Genomic DNA, 24774 nt, shown 5'->3' with positions numbered 1-24774 from the left:
ACAACAAAAAGTGACTGGCTGAGTATTTTTTTGGTGAGCACATTACTACTAATTTCACAACAGCACAGGTATTACTAGCATCTATTAAGGAGGGGAATGAAAAGCTTGATCTGCAATTTACATTTCCATATTTAATTCTACAAAGATAAACTTGTGAGATTCTTAAACAGGAGTATCCACAACGGGTCAAGAGAGTCAAGATGGTGCAATGGTGCAAGACGAAATGCACATAACAAGAGGTGTGGCTGCAATCACACAGTCACAGTGACCATCTTGACTTTTTTTTATCCCCACCCCCCACCCCAATAGGGCCTCCTTTGTCATCTGCTGGGTAGAACTTCTGGCTACGAAATCCACTAATAACCTTTTCTGAAAGTCCACCTGGCAGAGTTGAGAGAAGTTTGAATTTGGGAAGTTTTCTGACTCAGATCTGCATATAGAAAATTCAGGTGCTGGTTTAGGACAGCTCTTGATGGGGCTATTGAGACACCAGAGGAAAATATTTGTGTGCTCAGAAAAAAAAAAAAAGGGAGAGGGGAGAAGCTGAACAAAAGAAAAGCACAAATCTGCCCCACATCCAAATTTCAGCCCATCATGAATTACTGCCAGCCTGGTGTTTCTTAGAAATAGGAAGGAATGAAGGAATGAAAAAAAACATGGTTCCCTCTTTAAACCATACTCAAACATTTTGATGCATAGACTTTGCTTCCTTCTCAAAAGAACACATGGCAATAAATTAAAAAGGAGCGCATAGGTCTGGGATTTTACTCTAATGAATCCAGAGCCAGCTTTGCAAATTTCAGCAGCTCCAGTGGCAATTTCTAACTTAAAAAAGCAGAACAGAGAAACAGATCCTTCCAAATAAGGATAGCAGACTGTCAAAGTCCTAACCAACCCAATCTTGGGAGATTGTTTACAACTATAAAATAATGCTATTCCTACAAGGCTGTGAAGAGGTTCAGGAGAAAAAGCAAAAAAAAAAAATAAATCACAATATAACTATCCACTTGGAATCAAAATCATGTATACCAGTATATTACTAAAAATCACAAGGTTTAGCAAAATACAACAGTATTCTGAGAAATTTAAGGCACTGGGACACAACAGGGATGGCCATCCCATTTTAAAAGAAAGAAAAGTGCACCAAATCCAGACTGAATGGTTATTTTGGAAACTACAGGCAAACTGTACATGAAACATTTCCGCAGCTATCACCCCTCTCAGGCTAAGCACTGAGAGAGAGAGAGTAATAAAAAAAAAAAAAGGCTAGATGGATGAGCCTACAGTCTGATTCAATATAAACAGACCACATGACTCCATATTACAAAAACAGACATCATCCAATACATCTAGAGAAATGACTATATATAGCAGTCTTCTCACATCAGAATCCTTTCAAGTAGTACTACCTTCAACTATCTTCATTCCAAACAGTATATCCATAATTAGGACTGGAACAAGTTGCAAGAAGGACTAAAGTTGGTGAAAATTGATATAAACAAGGACAGCTAGGAGGAACCTCTGGCTTGGCAAGCTTTCCCATTCACTAGAGCAGCCTTTCTCAACCTTTTGACCCTGGAGGAACCCTTGAAATATTCTTCAGGCCTCAGGGAACCCCTGCACATTCAGGCTCAAATGTAGGCCAGAAGTCACAAAATTATTATATTCGTTTCATGGGCAGGCCTGGATATATGCACTAACAGTGTTCTTGAACTAAAGAATGAAACTTATCTCCATAATGTGAAGTTGCCCGAATTTGAAATATTTTTTTAAATAAATCGTGATCTCTCAGGGAACCCCTAGTGACCTCTCGCAGAACCCGAGGATGCCACGGAACCCTGGTTGAGAAGCCACACACTAGAGGTCCACCCTCTCTGCCACCAGCCCAGCACTCTAGAGGATGCCCCACTTGGGGTCTTTGCCACACTGGAAGCTGGCCTTTCATCTGGAAAAGATTCAGAGCCTGACCTAGTGAACCCAATTTATGAACCAGTCTGGTTCACAGATACAGTTGCAAATGACACAACAGTAATTTGTGGTAGGTGGTGCCAGGCAGGGAAATGTTTCTGAACATTCTTCTGCAAGTTCTATTTGATGAAGAACAACCTGGTTTCAGAATTTCTTTCAAAGGAGAATAAAATTGTGCTGGATGGAGTGTGCTGTTCTTCTATTTGACAGTCAAAGGCTCCTAATTTTTTATTTTAAAATAATCTCTCCTGTGGTGGTGGCAACCTCACACTCTTCCCACACTGCAAGTGAATTTATCTATCTATCTATCTATCTATCTATCTATCTATCTATCTATCTATCTATCTATCTATCTATCATATTTTTATGACCGCCCATCTCCCCTGCACGGGGGACCCTGGGCGGTTCACAATAAAGTTCTATTAATCCTATGAGAAGGCACCATGGGGAGGGAACTTCCCTTCCCATGCTGTTTCTTTTCCTTAGCAGCACAGCTGGGCTGCTGTCACTTCCCTAGGAAAGCCCTGCTCTTCAGATACCGTTGAAGAAATTTGGAGAAATTATTCGCCTAATTGCTTTGGCCCAGATTTCAAAATACCCCATTCTAATTTTTAGCAATGCAGGCAATGCAGTCACCAAAATTATTCAAAGGGCCAGCTTACATCGTTTACACCAGTGTTTCTCAACCTTGGCCACTTTAAGATGTGTGGACTTCAACTCCCAGAACTCCCCAGCCAGCCATGGGAGTTGAAGTCCACACTTCTTACAGTGGCCAAGGTTGAAGAACACTGGTTTACACCAAGAAGGATGCCCCTTAGGCATTCCACAAAGAAACAGTAATACCTCATCTCCTATCTAATAAAGAGCAATGTCCCAAACAGTTACTGCAAATAAATATATAAAAGCTTATGGACCACTGCTGCACAAAATATACAAAATGGCCTTCTAATTATAATCCAGTGCATAGCTACTGTGGAGTAAGTCCCACTGAAACCCATGCAGCATACTTCCGAGTAAAAATGCACAAGATTGTTTTGTTCAAGCATTCAAATGTAAGAAAATGTGCTGTTTCACATCTTTTCTGTGCCTGTGTATGTAGGGGTGAAGCATAATGCAATTTTAACAATGAGGAATTGCAAACACTCGCTGAATTTCTATGACCACAGACACAAAAAAAGAGAAATCCTACATTCTCCAACTGTTTGTAGCAGATTTGGTAAATTTAATTATCTTTCTCATATGAAAGATTAGTAAATCTTCAAAATCCTGTTTTGGGACTATAGGATAATTATTCAGAATGCATACAGTTTCAGATTTGGTTTCATTCAGAGACAGATTATTAATCAATGTCTACCATAAAAACCCAGCAAGTAAATGGCTTTTTTTTCTTTAAAAAAAAAACCTCACTACTCTCACTTATTTTTCAGTGCTTTATGTTATACATACAGCTATATATTTTTAAAATTCATTAGAACCATTTTTAGAACTTATTAGAACTCATTAAAAATCCCAGTTCACAGTTCATCCATAATTTAACTATACATTTATAAAAGATACTGTATCTCTCATAGAATTTATCTCCCTAGTTTTATACTGATGAATATTTATTTTGCATCAATAGCCATTATGTTGGAAATTCTGAAAATGTGAAGATTATATGAAATCCTTATGGCTGATTTCTCACATTGGTGATGGTCGATACAAGAACCAAGGGCCACAGCAGGCCTGAAATGCCACCGTGGTACCTCTAGCCCGTGGTTTCTCACCTGCAGGAAAATGATTCTGCAACAATAGGAAGCTCTTATGGTGAACATGGTCCAAGTTAATCCTGCTTCCCTTCTCTTTCACACCCACAGCTTTTATACCCAACTGTTGACTCTGTGTCAGTTTGAATGTTACTTCTTCTACAACATGGAGGGTACCCCAGACTGACTGTGATGTCTAAAATCATACAGAAAAAAGTAACTCTGAAAAAGGAAGAAGTGTGCAGGGAAATAGGATTATATCATTTCTTCTTGAAGCCCAATTTGCACTGATTATTTCCCTCTAGATCTAGAAATATGTGCATATACCCAACATGGTCTTCAAGCATCTAAATGTTCAGATGAATGTTAACATTAAGAAGGGCCATTTCTTACATTCAGTAGCCATGTGCAATCAGTGCTTGAAATGAGCCTGCATGAAGGCAGTTAATTCCTCATTACCAACCCATGTCCCTACAGTCCCATTTTCTACGCTACTAACCAACCCTTGAAGAGTATGCATAGGATTCCTTTTTAAGGTGTAAGTAAAATAACCAAAATCTTGGGGAAAGTTACCTCCATCAGAAGGGGCTTGTATAAAGCCAATAGGGTAGTTTGGGTGCATGTGTAAGCTGACACAAATCTCTGACCATGCAGCACTGCCAAGCATTCTTGTTAGGGGACAAGTCCCACTGAACACAGAGGGGTGCCCTTCTGGTTAACCATGTAGGGAATGACATCTTTATCCTTGAGTGATCCAACTCTTGCGTGCGACCGTGTACTGGATACATCTGCAACTAGAGAAGCCAATTCTGTGGGTGGGAAACTAGATCCCCAATCTTAAGCAAGACCCCACCCCTTTCTATGACAAGTACGTTCCTTTCCAAAGATTAGAAAGAAACCTTTTCAAAGATGCAACTGGAACCATCCACAGTTCTTCTGTTTCAAGTATTGATCGATGTTTCAATTCCAAGAAGAAAACTCAATGCCGCAACCACAGCACATCAACAGAGTCTGGTCACGGCACTGAGAAAACGTTCTAAAACACAAGCAGTTTCATTTCTGTGACAGCAGGGAACTTCAGGGATACCAAGAAGAAGCATCGGCCATGCCAGAACAATGTGCAGGTAGGTTTCCACCTCGTCAGGTATGACCTCTCTCTCAGGACAGAGTAAGCAACATCTGGAACAGAAGTGGGAATAGAGGGGGCAGGGAGGGCAGGAAACTGTACGTTTCTTAATTTCTTGCTACATTCAGGGAGTTGACATGCAGATTTTCTGCCTCTGGAGCCAACACAAAGGGATACACTGTTCATGCTTCCTCACTCCCTGAGTTGAGGTTCACCCCAGCTTTAGGATGCAAATGGCTAGAGAACCCCAGCTTTAGGATGCCAAATGCTTTTGGCAACTTAGTGTCACAATAAGGCAGTGTCTTCTTTTTTCTTCTCTTTCTCTGCTGCTTTCTTTGTCCACCTGGGATCGCTCAACATTTCTCACAGTAAGCCACCCTCAGATGTGGGCCAGCACAAGTTGAAAAATTGGTCCCCTGGCAATAGAAATCGGGCTCAAAGGGAAAACCGAATCTTCATATATTTTGAGATCTGGAGGATTTCAGCTGGACAGATTCAAAGCGGTCTTCTTTTTCCTGGATTACAAAAGACAAGCGTTTGAAGGTCATCACTGGTCCACCCAACAGAATTGAGCAAAAGGTGCCCAAATATGACAAATTGAGCTGAAGTACCCACTAACATCAAAGAAATATGGTTTCAGTAAGACTACAAATCATATGGAAAATACAGTATAACAAAAACTGTCCCCTTCAAGTCAGATTTGCAATTTGACTCCTGGTGACTTCATAGACACCACTATGTAACTCTTTTAGCCATGATATGGAAATAATTTGCAACTGCCTTTTTCTGGCATGCTTTTTTAGCTTTCCTGGCTACTCTACAGCCCTGGGATTCCATGGTGGTCTCCCATCCAAGTATTAACCAGGCCCCAGCTTGACTAGCTTCCAGGCCAAATCATTTACAAACATATTAAATCCATCACAAACATTTATATAGGCATTGGCTGCACTTGGTTAGTGAATTATCCAATTTTATGAGTTCATGCAATACATTTTATCATAAACTAATCAGACAGGCTACATATGACAAATATACTAAACCACACAAATCCAAAATCAAAATAAACAGTCCCCCACCACCACCAAAAAGGTGTGAATACAGCTGCCAAGTCTCCCTGGATAAGCAAATGATGTGAACACAGCATCTGCCTATCTGTAATTTTTGGACTGCTGCTGAACTGTATGCATTTGGCCAGAGGCTGGCTTCTCGAGACACATGATGGTATGAACATCAGAGGTCCAACTACAGCAAAACACGAAAGCACAAATGCAGTGCTGGTCTGCGACTCATTAAAGCAACCATGTCACTTTCCTGGATCACATAGGTGTTGCAAGAAGGTTTCTACTGCAGCTACACGATTCCAGAAGCAGACATTAAGAAGATTCCAGAAGCGGGCTTTAAGGAGTGGTGGACACATGCTGCATTTGCCCTTTCTGATGTCCCAAAGCATCCCTTCCAAATCAAACGTGAAGCACTGCACAACCCAGTGGCTTAAGGGTGGGAATGGCATTGCTTTCATTCCCCACCCACAAAGGCTAAAAAGCAATCAAAAATGATTTGCTCATGTCTCTTCCCGTGACATCACAGCATCATCAGGTGGCCTCCTGCCTCCTCCTTCAGAAGGTCAGAAGGTTGGCCATCCTGATGTAATAGAATAAAAAAAAAGGTAGGATGCATTTTATCTATTCAAATTATCTGAAAGGGAGAGATGATCCAAGAAATAAGAAACTGGATTTAATTATCTAACCTCACATATAGCAGAGGTGAAAATGGCTGAGTTTCTATGTATTCCATTTTATATCTAGTTTGCACACCCATCCTACACAGAGGGAAAAAAATTGTCTTTCAAGCACTACTTTTTATTCAGTTCACGCGGTCCTTATTAAAACATTCCATTCAATATGCTTATTGTTTAAACTTTAACTAGCTTTTTAAACATTTTCTGGAAGCCGCTTTGAAGTTCAGAGAGATAGGGACGTCGTAATTTTACATGAAGGAAGATTTTCATGTCCCTTGAGTTAAAAAGGAAAAACCAATGAGCAAGAGGGAAAAATCAAGAGAAGTGGGGACAAGATTTGCACAGTAAGGAAAAATAATAATAATAAAGCTTGCACTGTGTGCAATAACCAGCCTTATCTGTGAAAGATTCAGATAATGATGTCTGTATTGGTATCCCACCCAAAATTTCCTATTAACTTATTCCCCTGTTTTTCTTTCCAATGACAATTCAGAGGACCAGATAGAAGTGCTGCCTTTGGATCACAGCTATTCTTTAGGAATCATCTCTTGTGGCTCCCACACTTACCTTAGTGGCCAGTGACTTGAGTTTTCCTAACAACGACTGTGTATTGGAATACACTATTTCCTCTTCATTGTCTTCCCCTTCCATGATAGCACAGCTATCGGCCGCAGGAAGTTCACACTCCTTCGAATTGGCTGTCATCACCAGTTTAGAATATTTATACTCTAATCTGTGGGAATCAATACAGACAGGGGCAACGTTGTCAACTTACGCAGACCGTATCGGAATGTATCGAAGAGCAAGATAAGGAAAGATTCTTCAGATAGATTGCTTAATACGATTAAGCAAAACTTGACAATGAAAAGTTGTGTTGTTTACCAGACTTGGAAATGAGGCAACGCAAATGTAGTCACGTATCACAAGTCCAATGACTTTTTGGATGTTTCTCAGGGGCCGTTCCTCCATCTCCTGTATAACTGGTGGTGGAAGACTACAAGAACCCTGCAGTTTGGCTCCTTAGCAAGGTAATGTGCCAAACCAATAGTGGGGAATCAGGAATTGGGAGGTGGGCCAATGGGACTCTTCACCAATGGGAGGACAGACTGTCTCTCAGAATGGAAGGAAGCAAACCAAGCTGTCTGGAGAAATTACTGTTACAACCAGGTTGCAAATGACACTCCCCTCCCCTTCCAAGTAACTAATACCATTTTTGCAAGGCTTCAGTAATGGTGAGACCTTCTCAGCATAGTGTCCCACTTTGTTCCCTTGTGGATTTGGCTCTTATTACTTCTTAATGAGGGAAGACTGAAAAAGGGGGGATTCCTGCTTGGGATAGTTAATTTGGGGGAAAGGGATAAACAGATGCACGCATGAAACTCCTCAAATATCTCAACGCTCTCCAAAAACACAAAGAAAGAGAGAGACATATATTTTTTTCTACCCTTTCTGTAGGCTCTTGGGGTTCGTACAAGGGGTGTGATGGGATGTATGCACCCTTGTATTAGAGTACAAGAGGAGGTCTGTTATGTCAAGCAATCACTGTCCAGTCTAATCTAGCCTGAAATTTTGCTAAGCCTCAGGCAGAGATGTTTCCTAGGCTAAGCATACAGTAAGTGCCCAGCATCCAAAGGATCACAGAGGTCCTTTATACCAGTGTTTCTCAACCTCAGGACCTTTAAGATGTATGGACTTCAACCCCCAGAATTCCCCGGCCAGCATGCTGGCTGGGGAATTCTGGGAATTGAAGTCCACACATCTTAAAGGTCCTGAGGTTGAGAAACACTGCTTTATACCCTTCCATTGTTCCAAACAGCATGAAACAGCCTTGGTTGTGACCTATATTCCTTTCGCTTTATCATACAGGCCCTGAATTCATTATTCCAGCTATGCCCACTATTGAGTAAATGTACGGTTTTGGGAAAGCAGGAATCTTTCCCAGGATGATTCGAACAACTTTTGAAAATGGGTCCTGTCCTGTGTCATGCAAGACACAATTGTGTTGACTTGAGGAGGGGCAGTGGAGGGCAGGGGGAGGGAGTTTAAAGGCTGCAAGTAAAAGATGGCCACGCTCTTGATTCAGGGCTGAGATGTTTACGTTCATGTCCAAGCAGTCTATGGTGGACATCAACTGCCCACTGTGAACAAGAGATCTAGAAAGTATTCAAAGAGTCAGAGAAAGACAGTATCCCAAAATGACAGGTGAATTTAACTACAGAAAATCTGCCGATCGACTAGGGATCTCCTTAAAAGGACACGCAGGACTCACTTCTGGTTCTTCTTCCAGAAATAGCAAGTTAAGGCAACGAGCAGGACGCCTGTGAAAGCACCAACCCCTGCACCAACTTTCAGCCAGAAATCCACTGTTTCACAGATTATGATCTTTTTCTCAGGCAAGGAAACCCCTTTTATACATAACTTTGGTTCGTTCCAGACATACAAGGTTTCCTAGGCAAGCATGTGAGAAAGAGAGAGAGAATGAATCTTATACATCTGATTTTCCTAGGAGACAATTCCGTTCAGTTCTATGGAACTGACATAGTCAATTCCATGCAGGCTAAACTAACCATGTGGCGTAAGAAATACTGTATCTACATGCATGTATATATGTTTTTATTTAAATATTTTAGTAACAAAGTGAACCGTTACTCTAGGAACCTCAGGTCCTAAGCCAACCTAAGTCTGTGACTTCCACCAGGGACAAGTAACTCCACTATAAGTAAGTAGTTAGGACAAGGATACAACTAGTGGTGTGTTTGTTCTCTCTCTTCCTTGTTCCAGAGCTCGTTTAGTTTACCCATCTGTGTTGTTTCTAAAGCAAGAGCTCATACTCAAGATATTTCTTCTAGAGCAGTGTTTCTCAACCTTGGCCACTTGAAGAGGTGTGGACTTCAACTTCCAGAATTCCCCAGCCAGCCTTGCTGGCTGGGGAATTCTGGGAGTTGAAGTCCACACCTCTTCAAGTGCCCACGGTTGAGAAACACTATTCTACAGGTAGAATTAATCTGCATGTTGCTGAAGATGCCTTCTTGCTTAAGCAGTACTTTGCTGTCTGGGCCAGCCCAATCCCACGGTTTTCTGCAAGAATCTTTGAATGGAACACCTAGTGCTTGTTGTTTGCAAACAATAATAATTTCATCATCCATGCATTCTTTTATACCCTGTGGACTATTAGGACACGTTCAAGAGGGCTGGCAAATTTCTCACCATTTCTTTTGAATTCAAGATACCAAATAGCATTCATCCATACCCACCCTCCCTTCTTTTTCCTTTCTGTTTATAGACTGAAACTTTTTCAACCCACCACACCTCAGTACATAACCAGCAAATTACCTGGTGTCCTTTTTTACAAGCACTCTCAATCTCATGATAGTCCTGCTCTGTACACATGGGACAAGCTCCCGCACTTTCCCACAAGAAGTGGAATACACATCCATCACAAGTACCTGCAGGACAAGAACTAGAGGAGAAATGCTGGGTGGGTTAGAGTGATGCATTCAGAAGAAAGAAAGTTGTTAATTTAATTCGTTCTCAAAGAGGCTGGTGCCCCATAGCACCACCAGTGCATGCTCCCACAAAAGCACACACATTGCCAAATTGGCCATTAATGGTGTTCTAAAAATGCAAAACAATAGTCTGTTGCTAAATTCATCTCCTGCATCCAAGATAAATATATTATGAGCACTCTACTTATTTAATGGGATGTGTCTTCTACTTGGTTACTCAGCATGCTTTCAGCACATCCTCTAACAAGGGAACCTGCTGTTTCAAATTCAGATCTCCAACACACAGCCTTCTCCTCCTTTTTTGATTCTGAGTTAGCAGCAGGAACATCTGGATTCATTCAGAGGCTGTTATTTTGCAATCATCAATCCATACACTGTTTATAGCTTAGTTTACAGATAGATAAGATTTAGGATTAGGGGAACTATATAAGAGGTCTCACTTGGTATCACGCAGTCCAACCTAAACTACAGGTCAAATTCAGCAGATCCTCTCTAGGTGAACAAATGAACAAAAATTCTACAGATTAAGAGTGAAATTTGTTAGGAAGGAGAAAAAGAACATGATATTGTAGAGCAGAGGTTCTTAAAATGGCATTCATGGATCCTTGTGGGTCTATGGATAGATTTCAGGGTGTTGGTGAACTTGGATGGGGAAGAAGTTACAACTTTATTTTCATTAACTTCTCACTGAAATTTGTAGCCCTCGACTTATGACAGCAATTGAGACCAGAATTTCCGTCATTAAGCAATGCGGTTGTATAGCGCAACCACATCACTTAGCAACAGCAATCTCTGCCGTCCCAGTTGCCATCATTAACCAAATCCCCCAGTTGTTAGGCAAGGCAACTTCCTGCCAGCTTCCCACAAGCAAAGTCAGTAGGGAAGACGGCAGGAAGTTGCAAGTCACAGGCTGGCAGGCAGGTAGGTGGCTGCTGCTGGGTGGGGGAGGGAGCGAGGGGGTGAGCGGGGCTGCGCGAGGGTGCAGCACAGGTTGGGGAGGGTGCGTGAGGGTGCAAGGGGGTGCATGAGAGGTGCAGCAAGGGTCAGGGAGGGTACATGATGGTGTGAGGGGGTGTGCAAGAGGCATGGCGAGGGTTGGGAGGATGTGTGAATGGCTAGCCCAGTGCAAATGCAGAGGGGCTGGGGAGGGTGTGCAGGTGGGGGAGACTTGCCCCAGTGACTTGCAACCTTCCCTGCTGGCTTCCACTGACTTTCTGGGGAAGCCGGCAGGGAAGGTCGCAAATGCTGATCATGTGACTGCGGAGCTCTGCAACCAATCATAAGTGCAAACCGGTTGCCAAGCACCCAGGCAGCAATCATGTGACCATGGGAGTGCTGGGACGGCCGGAACTCTGAGGACCAGTTGTAACCACCATTTGTTCAGCACCCTCATAACTTCAAACGGTCGTAGGTTGAGGATTAACTGTAATGAGCGTAGGCAACAAAGTAATGTATGGCTCCAAATGTTTGCTAACTTCAATAGATCTCACTCTCTAAAATTATTTGAATTATTTGTAATATTTTGATAACCTTTTTTGAGCATAATTAGTTTCCTTTGTAATACAGTCTATATCCATGTATTTTATTTTATGCCATTAAATACAGTTTTCTGAGAAGGGCCCCATAGGTTCTGCCAGACTTTCAAGGGGTCCATGGCACTAAAAGGTTGGGAACCCCTGCTCAGGATTTTACCTAAAGTGAAGATGAAATCAAATATGGAGGTGGTTCTTCTGATAACATATTGACAGAATTGCAAATGAATCAGAAACATATTAAATTGTTCAGGAAGAGGGAGATCTAATGACAGGTCTCTACCTGTGTTTCTGATCATAACATATACCTGGGAACTGAAATTTCTCCCTGGCCAAGTTTTGTGGGGTTGCACCTCATTGTCACAACAGAGGCACGCCCGTTTTCACAAGTGGCTGTAACTCCTGAAGACCTGTGTAGAAATGAGATAAAGAATTCACGATGTTATGCAGATAGACAGCTCTGCCTCTACCAGTGAAAAATGAGGTGTTTTAATGGCTTCATTTTTCTTGTCTTCTCCCATGCTCTTCTTGATTTTCTCAACTGCAAATCAAGCTTTGGATGGATGCTTTAGGAAGTTATTGCCAGTTTTTGTCATAGCAACTCTGAGATTTGGCAATAAGGTAAAGATAGCCTTGAGTCAAGCTTGACCGTTGGTGGCTTCATGGACACATCCAAGCAGTTTTATTGGTAACAGCATGGAAATGGCTTGCCATTGCATTCTTCCAGATTATTTATATTTATATTTATATATTCCCAGTCTAGCCTACAGCCCTGTCTCCCATTTGGGGACTAACCAGATCCAACCTTGCTTAGCTTCCAACCCAGTGTTTCTCAACCTTGTCCCATGCTGGCTGGGGAATTCTAGGAGTTGAAGTCCACATGTCTTCAAGTGGCCAAGGTTGAGAAACACTCAAATAGCTGTTCCAAGCTATTTGAGAGTTGGCAGTAAAGGTGAATGCACATTTAATGATAAATATTTCTGAAAACCTGGAGTGGGGCCAAGGGAGAAGTCTGAAGGGTGCAATCTCCCAGTCTAACTTTCCACTAACTCCCACTACCCAAGGCATCTTTTCCCAACCATGTGGCCTCTAGCTGGGTTGAGACTACAAGTTCCAGAATTCTCAGCTAGAGCAACAGACTGGGCAAGGCTATTCTAGGGAGCAGAATGTTCTTTAACCATGCCATGAAGCAGTTTATTTCCCCAATCACTTTCCAAATGTAATCATACAAAGAACAAGAATAGAATTAGTTGACTGGGAAGAACAGCTGAATCCTATGGAAAAAGGACATGAAGCACATATATAATATTTCATGTAATGCCAAACAGAACATAGCCAGAGAGAAAAAAGATAGCATGGAATTAGTGAGGCTATAACACACATGGTCAAATAAGTTATGGCGACTCCTGACTATTTAACTTTGGTCCTTGGTAATAATGTAAGTTTCTCTTGAATGTTTACGTTCCATCTGTAGATAGTAAAGGTGTACAAAGAATCAGGTGATTTATTCTTCTACCTACTTGTAATAGAAATGCACATCAGGTATCTTTCTTTCAGAATGCTCAAACATTTCTGGCTTAACATTAATATTTTCCAGTGTAGTCTCAACAGTTGCTCCTGCAAAGAAGAAAAGAAAATCATTCCCTGAAAGAATTTATTGGGAGTTGGGAGGGAAATATTCTTTTACTGAGGGTGAATATATAGTCCACAAGACGTTATCAAGCAAAGACGTCTGATTTGTTATCATGCAATTTGTCTAAGGCCACACAGAGATGTTTCAAAACTTGATATATCTTCTGGTTTCTTATAAAAATCCCCAAGACTATGTGGAAGAATTAAAGGTGTGCCTGCATTTAGACTAGACTGGAAGTTGAAAAACGTCCCAGAAGAAAGTGGTGGCAAACTATTTGTTTATTGCTGCCAAAAAAAGGACATGAATATAGTAACCAAGAGTCAAATTCAACTCAATCAAGGCTTTACTTTACGAGGAACAGCTATATTTTTGCGAATGTTTTGTGAATGAATAGATTTTGGCTTACAGAAGGGAAGATGCTTATGAACATTACTTAGTTAAACCAACTAAGCTCTGAAGCTTCAATGGATAAATCTGTAATGATACCCCTTAAGCAATAGAGGCATGTGGAATAAGGGAAGCTTACTTTTAAAAGTAATTTGGAGTCTAATTTGTTAGCAATTAAGTATAGAAAACTTAAAAAAAACAAAAACAAAAATACTAAAAGGTTTTTCTTCTAACATAAAGGGTAGGCTTTTGATACATAATAAAATTGCAAGCAGTTTCACTTCCTTCAGGTCTTTAGAGCTCCTAAACTGAGAATGGATGATGTGACCACTGATTTTAAGTATTATTACAGTAATCCATTAAAATCAGTTGGTTAATTGGACTTCTGGTGGGGGATTGGCAACTTGAGAAGTGTCTCCGCAATCTCCAAGGTAGACCAGGCAGCACAGACTGTTTTTTGGGCTCGGGCAGGTCTCCTTAGAGTCCAGAAGTGTTCTCAGATTAAGGAGAACCCCAGAAATTGCCCCAACTGTTCTCTGGACAGCTGGTCACAGCCAGAAGACCACAAAACAGCATTTCACAATCGACTGGTAAGCTAGCAACCGGGAGGCAGGGTTGCCATCTTTTCCTTAAATGGTTTGTTTTAATAGAACTAATGTTAATACGATTTAATTAATGATAAGAGATCACATTTCTAATTGTATCTATATCCATATTGGAGAAAGTTGGAAGTCACTTTCTGTTTCTGTTCTCTATTTTCACTTTTACAGTTTTTTCTTTTTTCTTAGTTCTATCTTCTAGCTTTTCTGTAATTTCTATTTTGTATTTTAGCTATATTTTGAAATTTAACAAAGTTCTTATTTTAAAAAAGAGAATAATGTCCCTGTTTTAAAGAAGAAAATGAGTATTAACGTCTCAAAGCCAAAAACAGTCCATGCTGCCCAGTCTACCATAGAGATCACAGAGACACATCTCAAGTTGCCAATTCCCCACCAGAAGTCCAATTAACCAACTGATTTTAATGCATTACTGTATTAATACTTAAAATCAGTGGTCACATCATCCATGCTCGGTTTAGGAGCTCTAAAGACCTGAAGGAAATGAAACTGCTTGCAATTTTATTATATATCAAAAGACTATAGGAGGAAAATTCACCTCTGAAATGTCAATTTTGAATAAGGAAAAGCTTTGGGCGTAAAGGGAATGGAAATGGCTGCATTCCTGGAATATCGAGACCAAAGACAAGATTTAAGCCTCAAGGGATGGAAGGTCCTTGAAGATGAGTTGGACTTCACAAGGCAGGTCAAATTTGAAGTTTGCAAGGTGAAAGCCTTCTGTGCAACCATGAGATAAGTAAATGCCTTAGTTTATTATGAAGTGGGTTAATTGTTTAATTGTGTTTATTAGAACTGTCTTTTAAAGGTCTAGACAGATGTTTTTGTTTTGGGGACAGTTAATTTATTTTAGGTAAAAGGATATTAATAAGGTTATTGTTTAAATACGTAATGGTCGAGATACAATAACTATATAAATGCTTTGGTTAACTGTATAAATAAGTTTGTCAGGATGGTTTCTTTTTGGTGGATGTGTTTGCTTTTTTAAATAATATAAATGAAATGTAGATAGGTTTTATCCCTTTTTTATTTTAGCAGATACAGAGGCGTACAATTGTAGTGAAGAAGGATAATATTTGATTGTTTGTTTATTAGGGGAAAATTATGTTATAAAAACATTTTCTTTATATATTCTTCTCAAGGGAAAAATTGTTTGTTTCAGAGGAAATGTTATGTTGAGAATGGAAATGCTTTATAGAAGTAATGTTTATTTCAGTTTAAATTAGACTAAGAGACTGATATCGAGTTATGTGTATCTTCTAGAAAGTTGGAAGTCATTATTTATTATTTATTTTATTTATCTTATCTATCTAATTTATCCCCGCCCATCTCCTCCTGTCGGAGGCCTCCGGGCGGTTCACAACAAGCGATTGAAACCATCACAATAATACAAAAAGTAAAATACAGTAAAAAATACAATAAATAGAAATAAAGAATAAAGAATAAAAAATCCAAGCGATGAAACATTATGTATGTAGTACATAGTATTCCTCTGTATTTTCATACTTTTTAGTTCTTTTTTTTTTGGTAGTATTCTTTAATTCGTTTCTTGTAGTTTTTATGTATACACTGGAAAAAAAATTAATAAAGCTTTAACTTAAAAAAATCGGTTGGTTAACCAAACAGAGATTTTCATGTACGAAATTTTCATGTCCTGTACAAAGTTATCAGAAATAAGATAGTTCTGTAAAAGGAGAATGTTTGCATCATTGTAAGATACAGTTTCCAGAACTGCTATCCAACATATTATAGAAGGGGATGGGGTATCTCCAAGCTTGAGGAACATCTCAAAAGGTTGACGCTCCAACCTGGAAGTCTACTATGCAGATAGTATTAAATCTCAATAGTACTTTCTGCATCTACCATGATGGCCATGGGGAATGGGGAATCAGGATTTGATCATGGAGTGGGAACCTGAGAAATGGTTTCCAGATTCAAGAAAGGCAACCCACCTACACCCCTTGAGGGAGGGGGGAAGGACAAAAACAGCAATACAGGATTCTTTTGAGGTGCAGCAATGGAATGGAAAGGTGAAGATAAATCCCATAAATCAATCTCAACTCCTGCTGACTAAATGGATATGTTTGAGTAGTTTTCTTGGCAATAATAAGGGAATGATCTGCCGTTACCTTCCTCCAGCAATGAAATCTAGCCTACAGCCCTGGGATTTCTTAATAGTCTCCCATTCAAATATTAAGCAAATTCAATACCTTAGCTCCTGCCAAGATCAAAACTGATCCTATACAAGCCAAAGAAGACTTTGCTCTCTCTTGGTCATGATGGAAAGCATATATTACCATGCCACAGCTCCTATTTTAGTCAGAGTGGTATCATTTGTTCTATCAATACCATCCTTGATGGAACACAGGTCTTTAGACCTGTTAAAACAGCCCATGGCAAATCCTCAGGGTTCTGCAAATAACCATTCCGTTGGGTTAGGCGCCATGACATCATATTCCCCTCTGTCTCAGCTTTATTGCTGTTCACTGTTGTATCAGAGCAAGCAGAAGATTACCAAGGAACATGTCAGCCAGGCTGTTGGACTGAAGTGCCAAAGCAGTGCGGAAACCCTTGCTGTCAGGTGGGATGATGGTTGACTGGCACACAAAAGCCCTCACAACATTGGAATAATCTTCTGACTCAGCAACCATATCCTTCAGAGTGATATCAGTTATGTTGTCTGCACAAATTGCTCTCTTTTCTCCCTGTGGACGTTAAAAGGAGAAAAAAAGGATGTGCAAGTGGCTTTCATGATAAATGTCTTAACATATTTCAAACCAGAGGTCTGACACTTCTCACTACAATTTCATGCTAATTAGCCGACCAATTCAGGAAGTGATCTGCCAAAATGGAGCGGCTGCTGTGAAAGAAACACGGTGATTCCTTCACAGATAATCAGAAAGCCAGAGAGAGGTTGCTAGGAATCACGTTGCTTTCTTGCACAGCACAATGAGGTGTAATTTGGCTTTTAGATAATGATATGGCCACTTACCAGTGATTTAGAAGAATGAGAAAAGAATGGATACAGCAACTTTAATGAATAGCACCAGAAGCGTGCTTGGTATATTTCAGTATGGAACATCCATACTGTGTCACTACACAGTAGCTATAAACCTCACGAGTCTTGCATATAGATGGATGTATTCTTCCTACTGCACAAATACTGCCAGATTTTGTATAATTTTTAAATATGTGAGAATGTCCTGCCACTTCACAATAACTGCAACAAAACAGAACAGCATACTACGGCATATTTTTCCAATTTAATCTTCACACTGAAAATGCCAATTGGGATGGTGAACATTTCCAAATGTTCCCAAGAACACTTTGCACCAATATTCACCTTTTCAAGTGTTCTTTGATGCTATTGCTCCCTAGCTGGTTTGGTGCCATTTTTCAGCCAGCTGCTCCTATGGTGAGCACTAATGTGCCATTTTGCACAATGTCATGACCATCAAAAAATAATTTAAAAAAATAAAAATAGTCAAACTCTCAAGAGAACTCATCTGAGAATATAGACATTGTGCATCTTAATAGATTTTGGCCATTTTCATTTTTTCCCTAAATAACTAGATGTCAGTGGGTGCCATCTAGTGCAATAAACTATCACATAGTGACTAAAAATAGGATAGAGGTATAAAACGTCCAGATATTGCCATGGGATGGTATAAATGGGACCAGTAAAACAGGAAACAATGCTTCCTGGATCTGTTTCATGATTGATATTAGATAATGAGAAATCATTTCGTGAAGGGAATATCCCTGCTACAGAGCAGAGCAGATCTTGTTCAATCTGAGTGTTAAATCTGCCAGAAAAGGGAACACATATTCAACATGATTAACAATATTTGCAAAGATTTTGTTCTGGAATGAGAATCTCGAAACTCTAATCAAAAGTGTTTTCATGTTATTCTTTAAAATAGCCATTCTCTTCTCAGGTTTCAAGACAACAAAGATGCAGCTGTTTTAACAGCCACATTATCGATGTGGCTACTTTAATGAGTTGACAGTGAGAAGAACAGTAAAAAGAGATAATTTTGATAATAATATGGCTACCAAATCCTGGCTGCAAAAAACCAGACAACCACTAGATGGTAGCAGAGAATTAAAGTTTTCTGTAATTATCTGGTTTTTGTAGCCCAAATCTAACAGCATCGTACCTGTATTTCTCAAAATGTTTACAACTGTTGACCACCAAATAAGCATTCAAAAATGTGCCAATCACCCAGTTAAAAAAGAAACACTTCATCCTTTCATTTTTCATCTTTAAGATGGGAGTTCATGATTTTTAGTGACCCAATTCATAAATTTTACTGCTATTTATACTATCACTTGTATACTTCAATTTTCAATCATAGATTCATTTTATGAACCAGCTAACTGGCAGTGAACATAGGGAGGTAGTAGAGGACCACCTGTAGACCTCCAGAGACCACTGATGGTCCATGGACCACAGTCTGAGAATCACTCCCCAATCTGGTAAGAATAGTTATTCTAGTGGATCATGGAGAGATTCTACATCAGGAACTCTACTTCCAAATGATGTGATTGGGAAATTGGCACTCAGTAATAGGACATTCACTTCTGTTGTACTGGTTGTCTATGCTTTCTCATAAACAAGTGGCAAAAATGTGTTCCCATCTACTTCTAGACATACCAGGTGGGGGCAGTTCTTTATTTATGAAAATATTTCTAACCCACTTTAAGATAAAACCACAAAACAATCATACAAACTCAACTGATTTAAAATCAGTAACATTGCAATGCCTTGGGTCTTAATTTGGCACCAACAAAAAGCTACATTCACTCTCTCATACAATTCCACATAACGTACCATTTTACAACATTAGGATACAAGAAGTATTTGTTGGTAGATCTTAACAAAGATATATTGTTATGGTATATTCAGGAACTATGGGGTCTCCAGTCACTTGGAGTTTTAATCTTCATTACCATCATTTTGACCTGGTTGCCCAGTCCTACAAAACCTTATGCTGTTCCTGACATATCTAGCCATTTTGCACTAGTTACAACTTTGAGACAACTTAAAGGACAACTCCATGCACAGAACACTGCAGTAATCTGTACAAGAAATTAGAAGAGCGTCAATTACACTGGCTAAGTACCCCAGTCCAGAATTGTCATAACCAGAAGACTAGCTGAAGTTGGCCAAATCCATCCCAAGACACTGAAGCCATCTCTGAATCCCTAGGGACAAAGATGAACCTATCTGGTTTCCATAGGAAATACAGTCCCAAGCCTCTGCTCGCAAGAACTGTCTGAGCTACACTTTGGCATAGGTTGAAAATATGCAGAAAACAGGCTATGAACCTACCTGGACAAGAAAAGGTCCCAGAATCAAACCAAATTAGTAAGAAAATCAATCATAGGACTGAAAATATATGACACAATGACTATCCTTGAGCTCTTCTCCACATTCTTGCAATGTTTAAGGTCATTTACTCTATATTTTTAGACTACCATATTGTGGTTGTGTTTACACAGCACATTAAATACAGTCAGCACTAGCCAAACCACACTCCCTACCTGGATCTGATAGCATACATCATGCTAACAGGGTCAAGAATCAACCAATTTGATCAACAAACACAGTCCCTATTCCATTTCCTTCTTCCAATCCTGCCTTGTACCCTGTGGAATAGTTGGTTGGAGATAGCAATAAGATGACAAGTCTTATTTATGTGTTTGGTTGTTTGGATTTATATGGCCACCCAACTCACATGATTGCAATTCTGGTCATTGGACATTAAACCAACATGGTAGGAACTAAGCCAAACATAACAACAAAGTCCAGTCCTTCAAACACACATTCTACCTCCCCAAAACAGGCTTATCTGTCATCCTGGCTCAACTCCCATGGGAAAAACCAGGTTTTCAGAATCTTCCTAAATGCTAACAGGGTCAAGCCAATTGAATTACAGGAGCAGAGATCATTACAAAGAACAGAGACTTCAACAGAGAAGGCACTCCTCCTAGGTCCGATCAGTCCAATCAGGCCTTGCCTCATATTTGACATGCAACAGATAGTTTTGATCTTAAAAAGGCAGACCCTTACTTGGTGTCCACACAGGCTGATATTGAAGAAATGGAAGAATTTTGTGCCTCTTGCTGTAAAGCTTGGTCCATTCATTAATGAGCCCACTCTGCTCAGACTACTAAAATCATAAGTCAGACTTTGGTTGTTCTTGACATAGGAAAACATGCAGTCACTATAGCATGCAGAATGGTCCTGAGAAAAGAAAACAAAGTAGAAGTGAGCAGCTGTAGGGAGGGTGAAGGAAATCAAGTTATAAACTAAGGTTATGAGGAAACAAATCAAACAAATAATCACTACAGTGGGGTAGATCAGAAAGGGGATACCTGCAGCCTTCCAGACATTCATAAGCTACAGCCTCCAGCATCCCTTCCTCCTTATTCACCATGCTGGGGCTGGGCCTACTGGGAATTGTAGCTCAGCAATATCTGAAAGTTCCCTATCTGATGTTGCCCAAAGGTCAGACTATTATCGGCTCCACTGTTCTTTCCAGTAAGAGAAGAGAGATGATCCAGAATGAGCTCTTGAAAGCTTCTGGCATGAGAAGGAAAGAGGAACATGGTAGCTCTGTTCCAGTCCCTGGAAAGATGTCACACAGAAGATGATCAAGACCTATTCTCTGTCACCTTAGAGTTAACACACAGAATAAGAGGTTTAAGTTCCAGAGAGGCAGGTGCCAAATGAACATTAGGGAAAAGCTTCCTTAAAGTAAAGGCAGTTTGGCAGTGGAATCAATTATCAGTGAGGTGGCAGGTTCCCCTTCTCTGGATGTGATCAAGAAGCGAGCAGACGGTTGTGTGTTGGGAATGCTTCAATTCAGATTCCTGTACTGAGCAGGTAGCAGGCTGAACTCAGTGGCCTATGCAATTGGGTTCTATGAAAAAGAATTTTTTTTTTACTAATCAGACTAATCGTGGTTTATCTGACTGGGGGGTGGAAGGAGGAGGATGTTGATCATCTTGCTCTGGCTCAACAATCTCTTTGGGTTCATCTTCAACCATCAAATGTCAACTCTCTTGCAAAGGCTATGACAGATGGACAGGGTGAAATGACATACCCACACATTTAATTGTGACTTTTAATGCTTTTTAAAGGGATCAGATGCATAAACACAGGCTTATCAAAGGCTAAATGACAGCTAAATGCAAATTCTATATACAGTAGTCCTCTGATTAGAAGATGCTGTAAACAAGGCATTAAACATGAAAAGCACTGTACAGAAATCTCTAATCTCCTTATCCCTTTGCAACATGAACAGCCAACCCCAGGAAATATTGTTGCATTTATAACGTTACAGGCTGTAGTTTACACAAGGAACTCTTGCAGCAACTGTCACCTGGAATTGCCTCTCGTGGCATCTTGGCATATTATCTGTGTTAGTGACTGGAATATGGAAGAAGGGCTTTCCCCTAGATGTGGATTTCAAGTCCCTGAATTCTTAGCCATGTCCATGCTGGCTGAATGGGTTGAAATCCACACATCTGGAAGACAACCAGCTTGGAGAACCTACAGCACTTTCTCCCTTAGAGAAGGAAAGGTTTGGTAGGGCAGCAGACCATCACCAGTTTCATTTTGATTCTAAACCCCCATCCAGTGTTATACAGTACCTATAGTGATGGACTAGGACTGGACACATCCTGGTCTAGACAGACTACTGATCTGATCCTTCTTAGTCATGCTTATTTCCAAAGCCCAACATTTTTGATGGGCCCAGCTTACCTTGGTGCTTTGGCTTCCAGGCCCACAAGGGACACAGGCTTCCTCCCCATAGGCTTGATGGATAGAGAGGTACGTATTGGAAGGACACTCTTGGCACTGGTTGGCCTCCTTCTCGATGTAGTGCCCAACAGGGCAAGGGATGCAGGATGAGCCAGACTGTTCTAAACCAATAGCACAGGCCTGGCAGGATGAGGCCACACCATCCACCACATTGCTCACAGTAATCGAGTAGATTTTGGCCACGTCATTGATGAGCTTCCTGTTCTGAAAAGAAGTAGTCTGAAAAAAGAACACAGTGGCTACTGCTAAGACCCATTAAATACATCACTTTTCTATCTTGTCTACCATCACCATCTTCATATCCACCATCATATTCATAGCCAGTTTGGTCTAGTGGTTAAGGCACCAGGCTAGAAATCAGGAGACATGCCCACCTTAGGCCTGAAAGCCAGCCGGGTGACCTTGGGCCAGTCCCTCTCTCTCAGCCCAAGAGCCAATCAGGCGTGGTAGGAGAGTTCTAGTCCCGCCTTAGGCCTGAAAGCCGGCTGGGCGACCTCCGGCCAGTCCGTCTCTCTCAGCCCAACTCACCTCACAGGGCTGTTGTTGTGGGAAAAATAGGAAGGAGTATGAGGTGTGTTTGCCACCTTGAGTTATTTATAAAAAAAATAATAAAGGCAGGATAGAAAATAAATAAATAAAACCTTCATATTCATCATCATCATCATCTAAGAAATGCTACCCTTAGATAAATGAAGAGTTGTTTGCTCACACCTCTACTTCAGTCATTCCATTTCAATCTATAATCCAGAGCAATTTGTGAGATTCCTCACTTCTGTTTTGTGGGGGAAATCACGCTGTTCCTTCTCGCTCAAATGTAGCAATATATTTGAAGAAAGAAAATAATCATATCTTCTGTTGGCCTACAGGCACAACTGAAATGTTGATTCAGTACTGTGGGACTTGTTTATCTACAGTATTTCTCCACAAACAGCTGCCAAAGTGACCAGCCATAAAACACCAGAAGCAGACCAGTGAGCTGGTTCTTCCATTCTCTGGGATGAGCTCTGTCTTCTTCTAGGCAGATAAGAAAGAGAGTGGATGGGCCCCGATGCATTCTGGTGAATCGAGATGATACTACAGGCTGCTACTTTGCTTTGCACCTTATCAGATTCTCATTTTTAAAAAATCTAATAAAAGACAAACATAGCTGGGACCCTTGGCAGAAACCAAGGAAAAATGTCATAGGCATGGTGTGTCCTGCTCTTGCTTTAAGCCTTCGAGTCAAGCTTTTTTGATTTGCTACTTCTTCCAGAATATTTTTCCACCTCCCAGGCCTAGCCTACAGCCCTGGACTTCCTAGATTATCTCCCCACCAAGTACTAACCAGGGCAGACTTTACTTGGCTTTCTATCAGCTGAGCTTATCACAAACAACCATATTGACTATTAAAGCCCTGGCCCAGGATTTCTAGTTTCTGTTTTGGAGGCATATTTTGAAATATCTTCAATGTGCACAAAGAGCAGGAAGGATGAATTATTTTACAAGAACTGGGAAAGGGAGTCTGGGAGACATTCAGCCTACATATTCGGGTTTTTTTTCCACTAATGCCGTAAGTATATTTAAATTATGATGGATAATTTCAGCAGCCATTTTCAGTATATTAAAATACAGCTTGTATCACTTAAAGGTAATTGTGAGAATGGTAACATTCAAATTTAATAAGTACAATATATTTATAAGCAATGAAGCTCCAGGAACTGATTGTTTGAACTCGCAGAGTCTGGCAAGGAACAGCTAATATGATTTCAGCTGTCAGAACCATGGCTGTCAGAATGTTTGCAGATCAAATTCTTTGAGAAAAGCGGATGTTGCCAATACAACGGGGCGTTACCATCCCACACAGGTCTTGTAGACTGAAACACTTGCAGAAACCTGGAAATTGCAACTGAAAGAAGAGTTGTACAGTTTATTTTGAACGAATCAGCCAATGCCTTTGCTCATCGTACAGTAATACCAGGGGTATCTGCAAAGATAGGGTCAACATGGTACCAGTTGCAACTGAGCAATCAAAGCAAATAATAAGGGGGTGGACTTTGATTGCATGCTTATGGCTACCATTTTGACTTCTTTACCCTATGTCCTGCAGATTCCCCCATGTAATCCTCTTATTACTGTAATTGTACCACTCCTGCTACTTATGGATTAGAATTTGCTAACTCTTTGAAAACTGCAAACCAAAGTTTGTTTCATAGCTTTAAAAAAAAAAGTCTCTTTATTTTCACTGAAATGATCATAAGACTTACATCTTGCCCTTGATTGGTTCTCTGGAAAGCCCACGTGAATGTAAATGAAGCATTCTTGGAAATTATATGGGCGTACGACTGCTTCCCCTTAGCTCCGCTCCATGATTCCACAACGTTTGTGCTCTTTTTATTTATGTCCTGAAAACCAACCAACAAAAAACATTAAGTGAGCCCATGTTAGGTAGCAGAACTGTGGTTGTTAGATAATGCTGGCGGGAGAGGGCCCAGAAATCCCACAATTCCACTGTGTCAAAGGGAAGACTTTGCCCATTCCAGGGAAGAGGAAGCCTTATTCAAATCTTCTTTCCCTTGTGAGGTAACATAATGAGCTGCATTCACAGAATACACTTAACCAGTTTATTGAATTAACCAGGTTTATCAACCTTCTGGGATTACCATGAAAGTCATCAAACAGGCTAACGCACACACAAACACACAACCTTAACTA

The 24774-nt window shown here is 40.4% G+C and overlaps 1 protein-coding gene across 1 annotated transcript in view; it reads right to left on the bottom strand.

Annotated features, from left to right (window-relative positions):
- Positions 1 to 2727: 2727 nt before the first annotated feature.
- ELAPOR2 (endosome-lysosome associated apoptosis and autophagy regulator family member 2) overlaps positions 2728 to 24774 on the bottom strand; it is a 48944-nt gene continuing 26897 nt past the window's right edge. Inside the window, exons 12-21 of the mRNA XM_063308236.1 lie at positions 24327 to 24464; positions 22024 to 22302; positions 20326 to 20499; positions 16765 to 16954; positions 13136 to 13232; positions 11924 to 12025; positions 9911 to 10037; positions 8847 to 9025; positions 7145 to 7310; positions 2728 to 5354 (exon numbers count right to left, since the gene is read on the bottom strand). Coding sequence (XP_063164306.1) covers positions 5295 to 5354; positions 7145 to 7310; positions 8847 to 9025; positions 9911 to 10037; positions 11924 to 12025; positions 13136 to 13232; positions 16765 to 16954; positions 20326 to 20499; positions 22024 to 22302; positions 24327 to 24464 — 1512 coding nt within the window. The 3' untranslated portion in view covers positions 2728 to 5294. The remainder of the gene's footprint in view (positions 5355 to 7144; positions 7311 to 8846; positions 9026 to 9910; positions 10038 to 11923; positions 12026 to 13135; positions 13233 to 16764; positions 16955 to 20325; positions 20500 to 22023; positions 22303 to 24326; positions 24465 to 24774) is intronic.

This window comes from Candoia aspera, chromosome 7 (assembly GCF_035149785.1).
Source record: "Candoia aspera isolate rCanAsp1 chromosome 7, rCanAsp1.hap2, whole genome shotgun sequence".
In the NCBI taxonomy this organism is placed as follows: domain Eukaryota; kingdom Metazoa; phylum Chordata; class Lepidosauria; order Squamata; family Boidae; genus Candoia; species Candoia aspera.
This window is presented reverse-complemented; position numbering and strand designations above follow the sequence as displayed.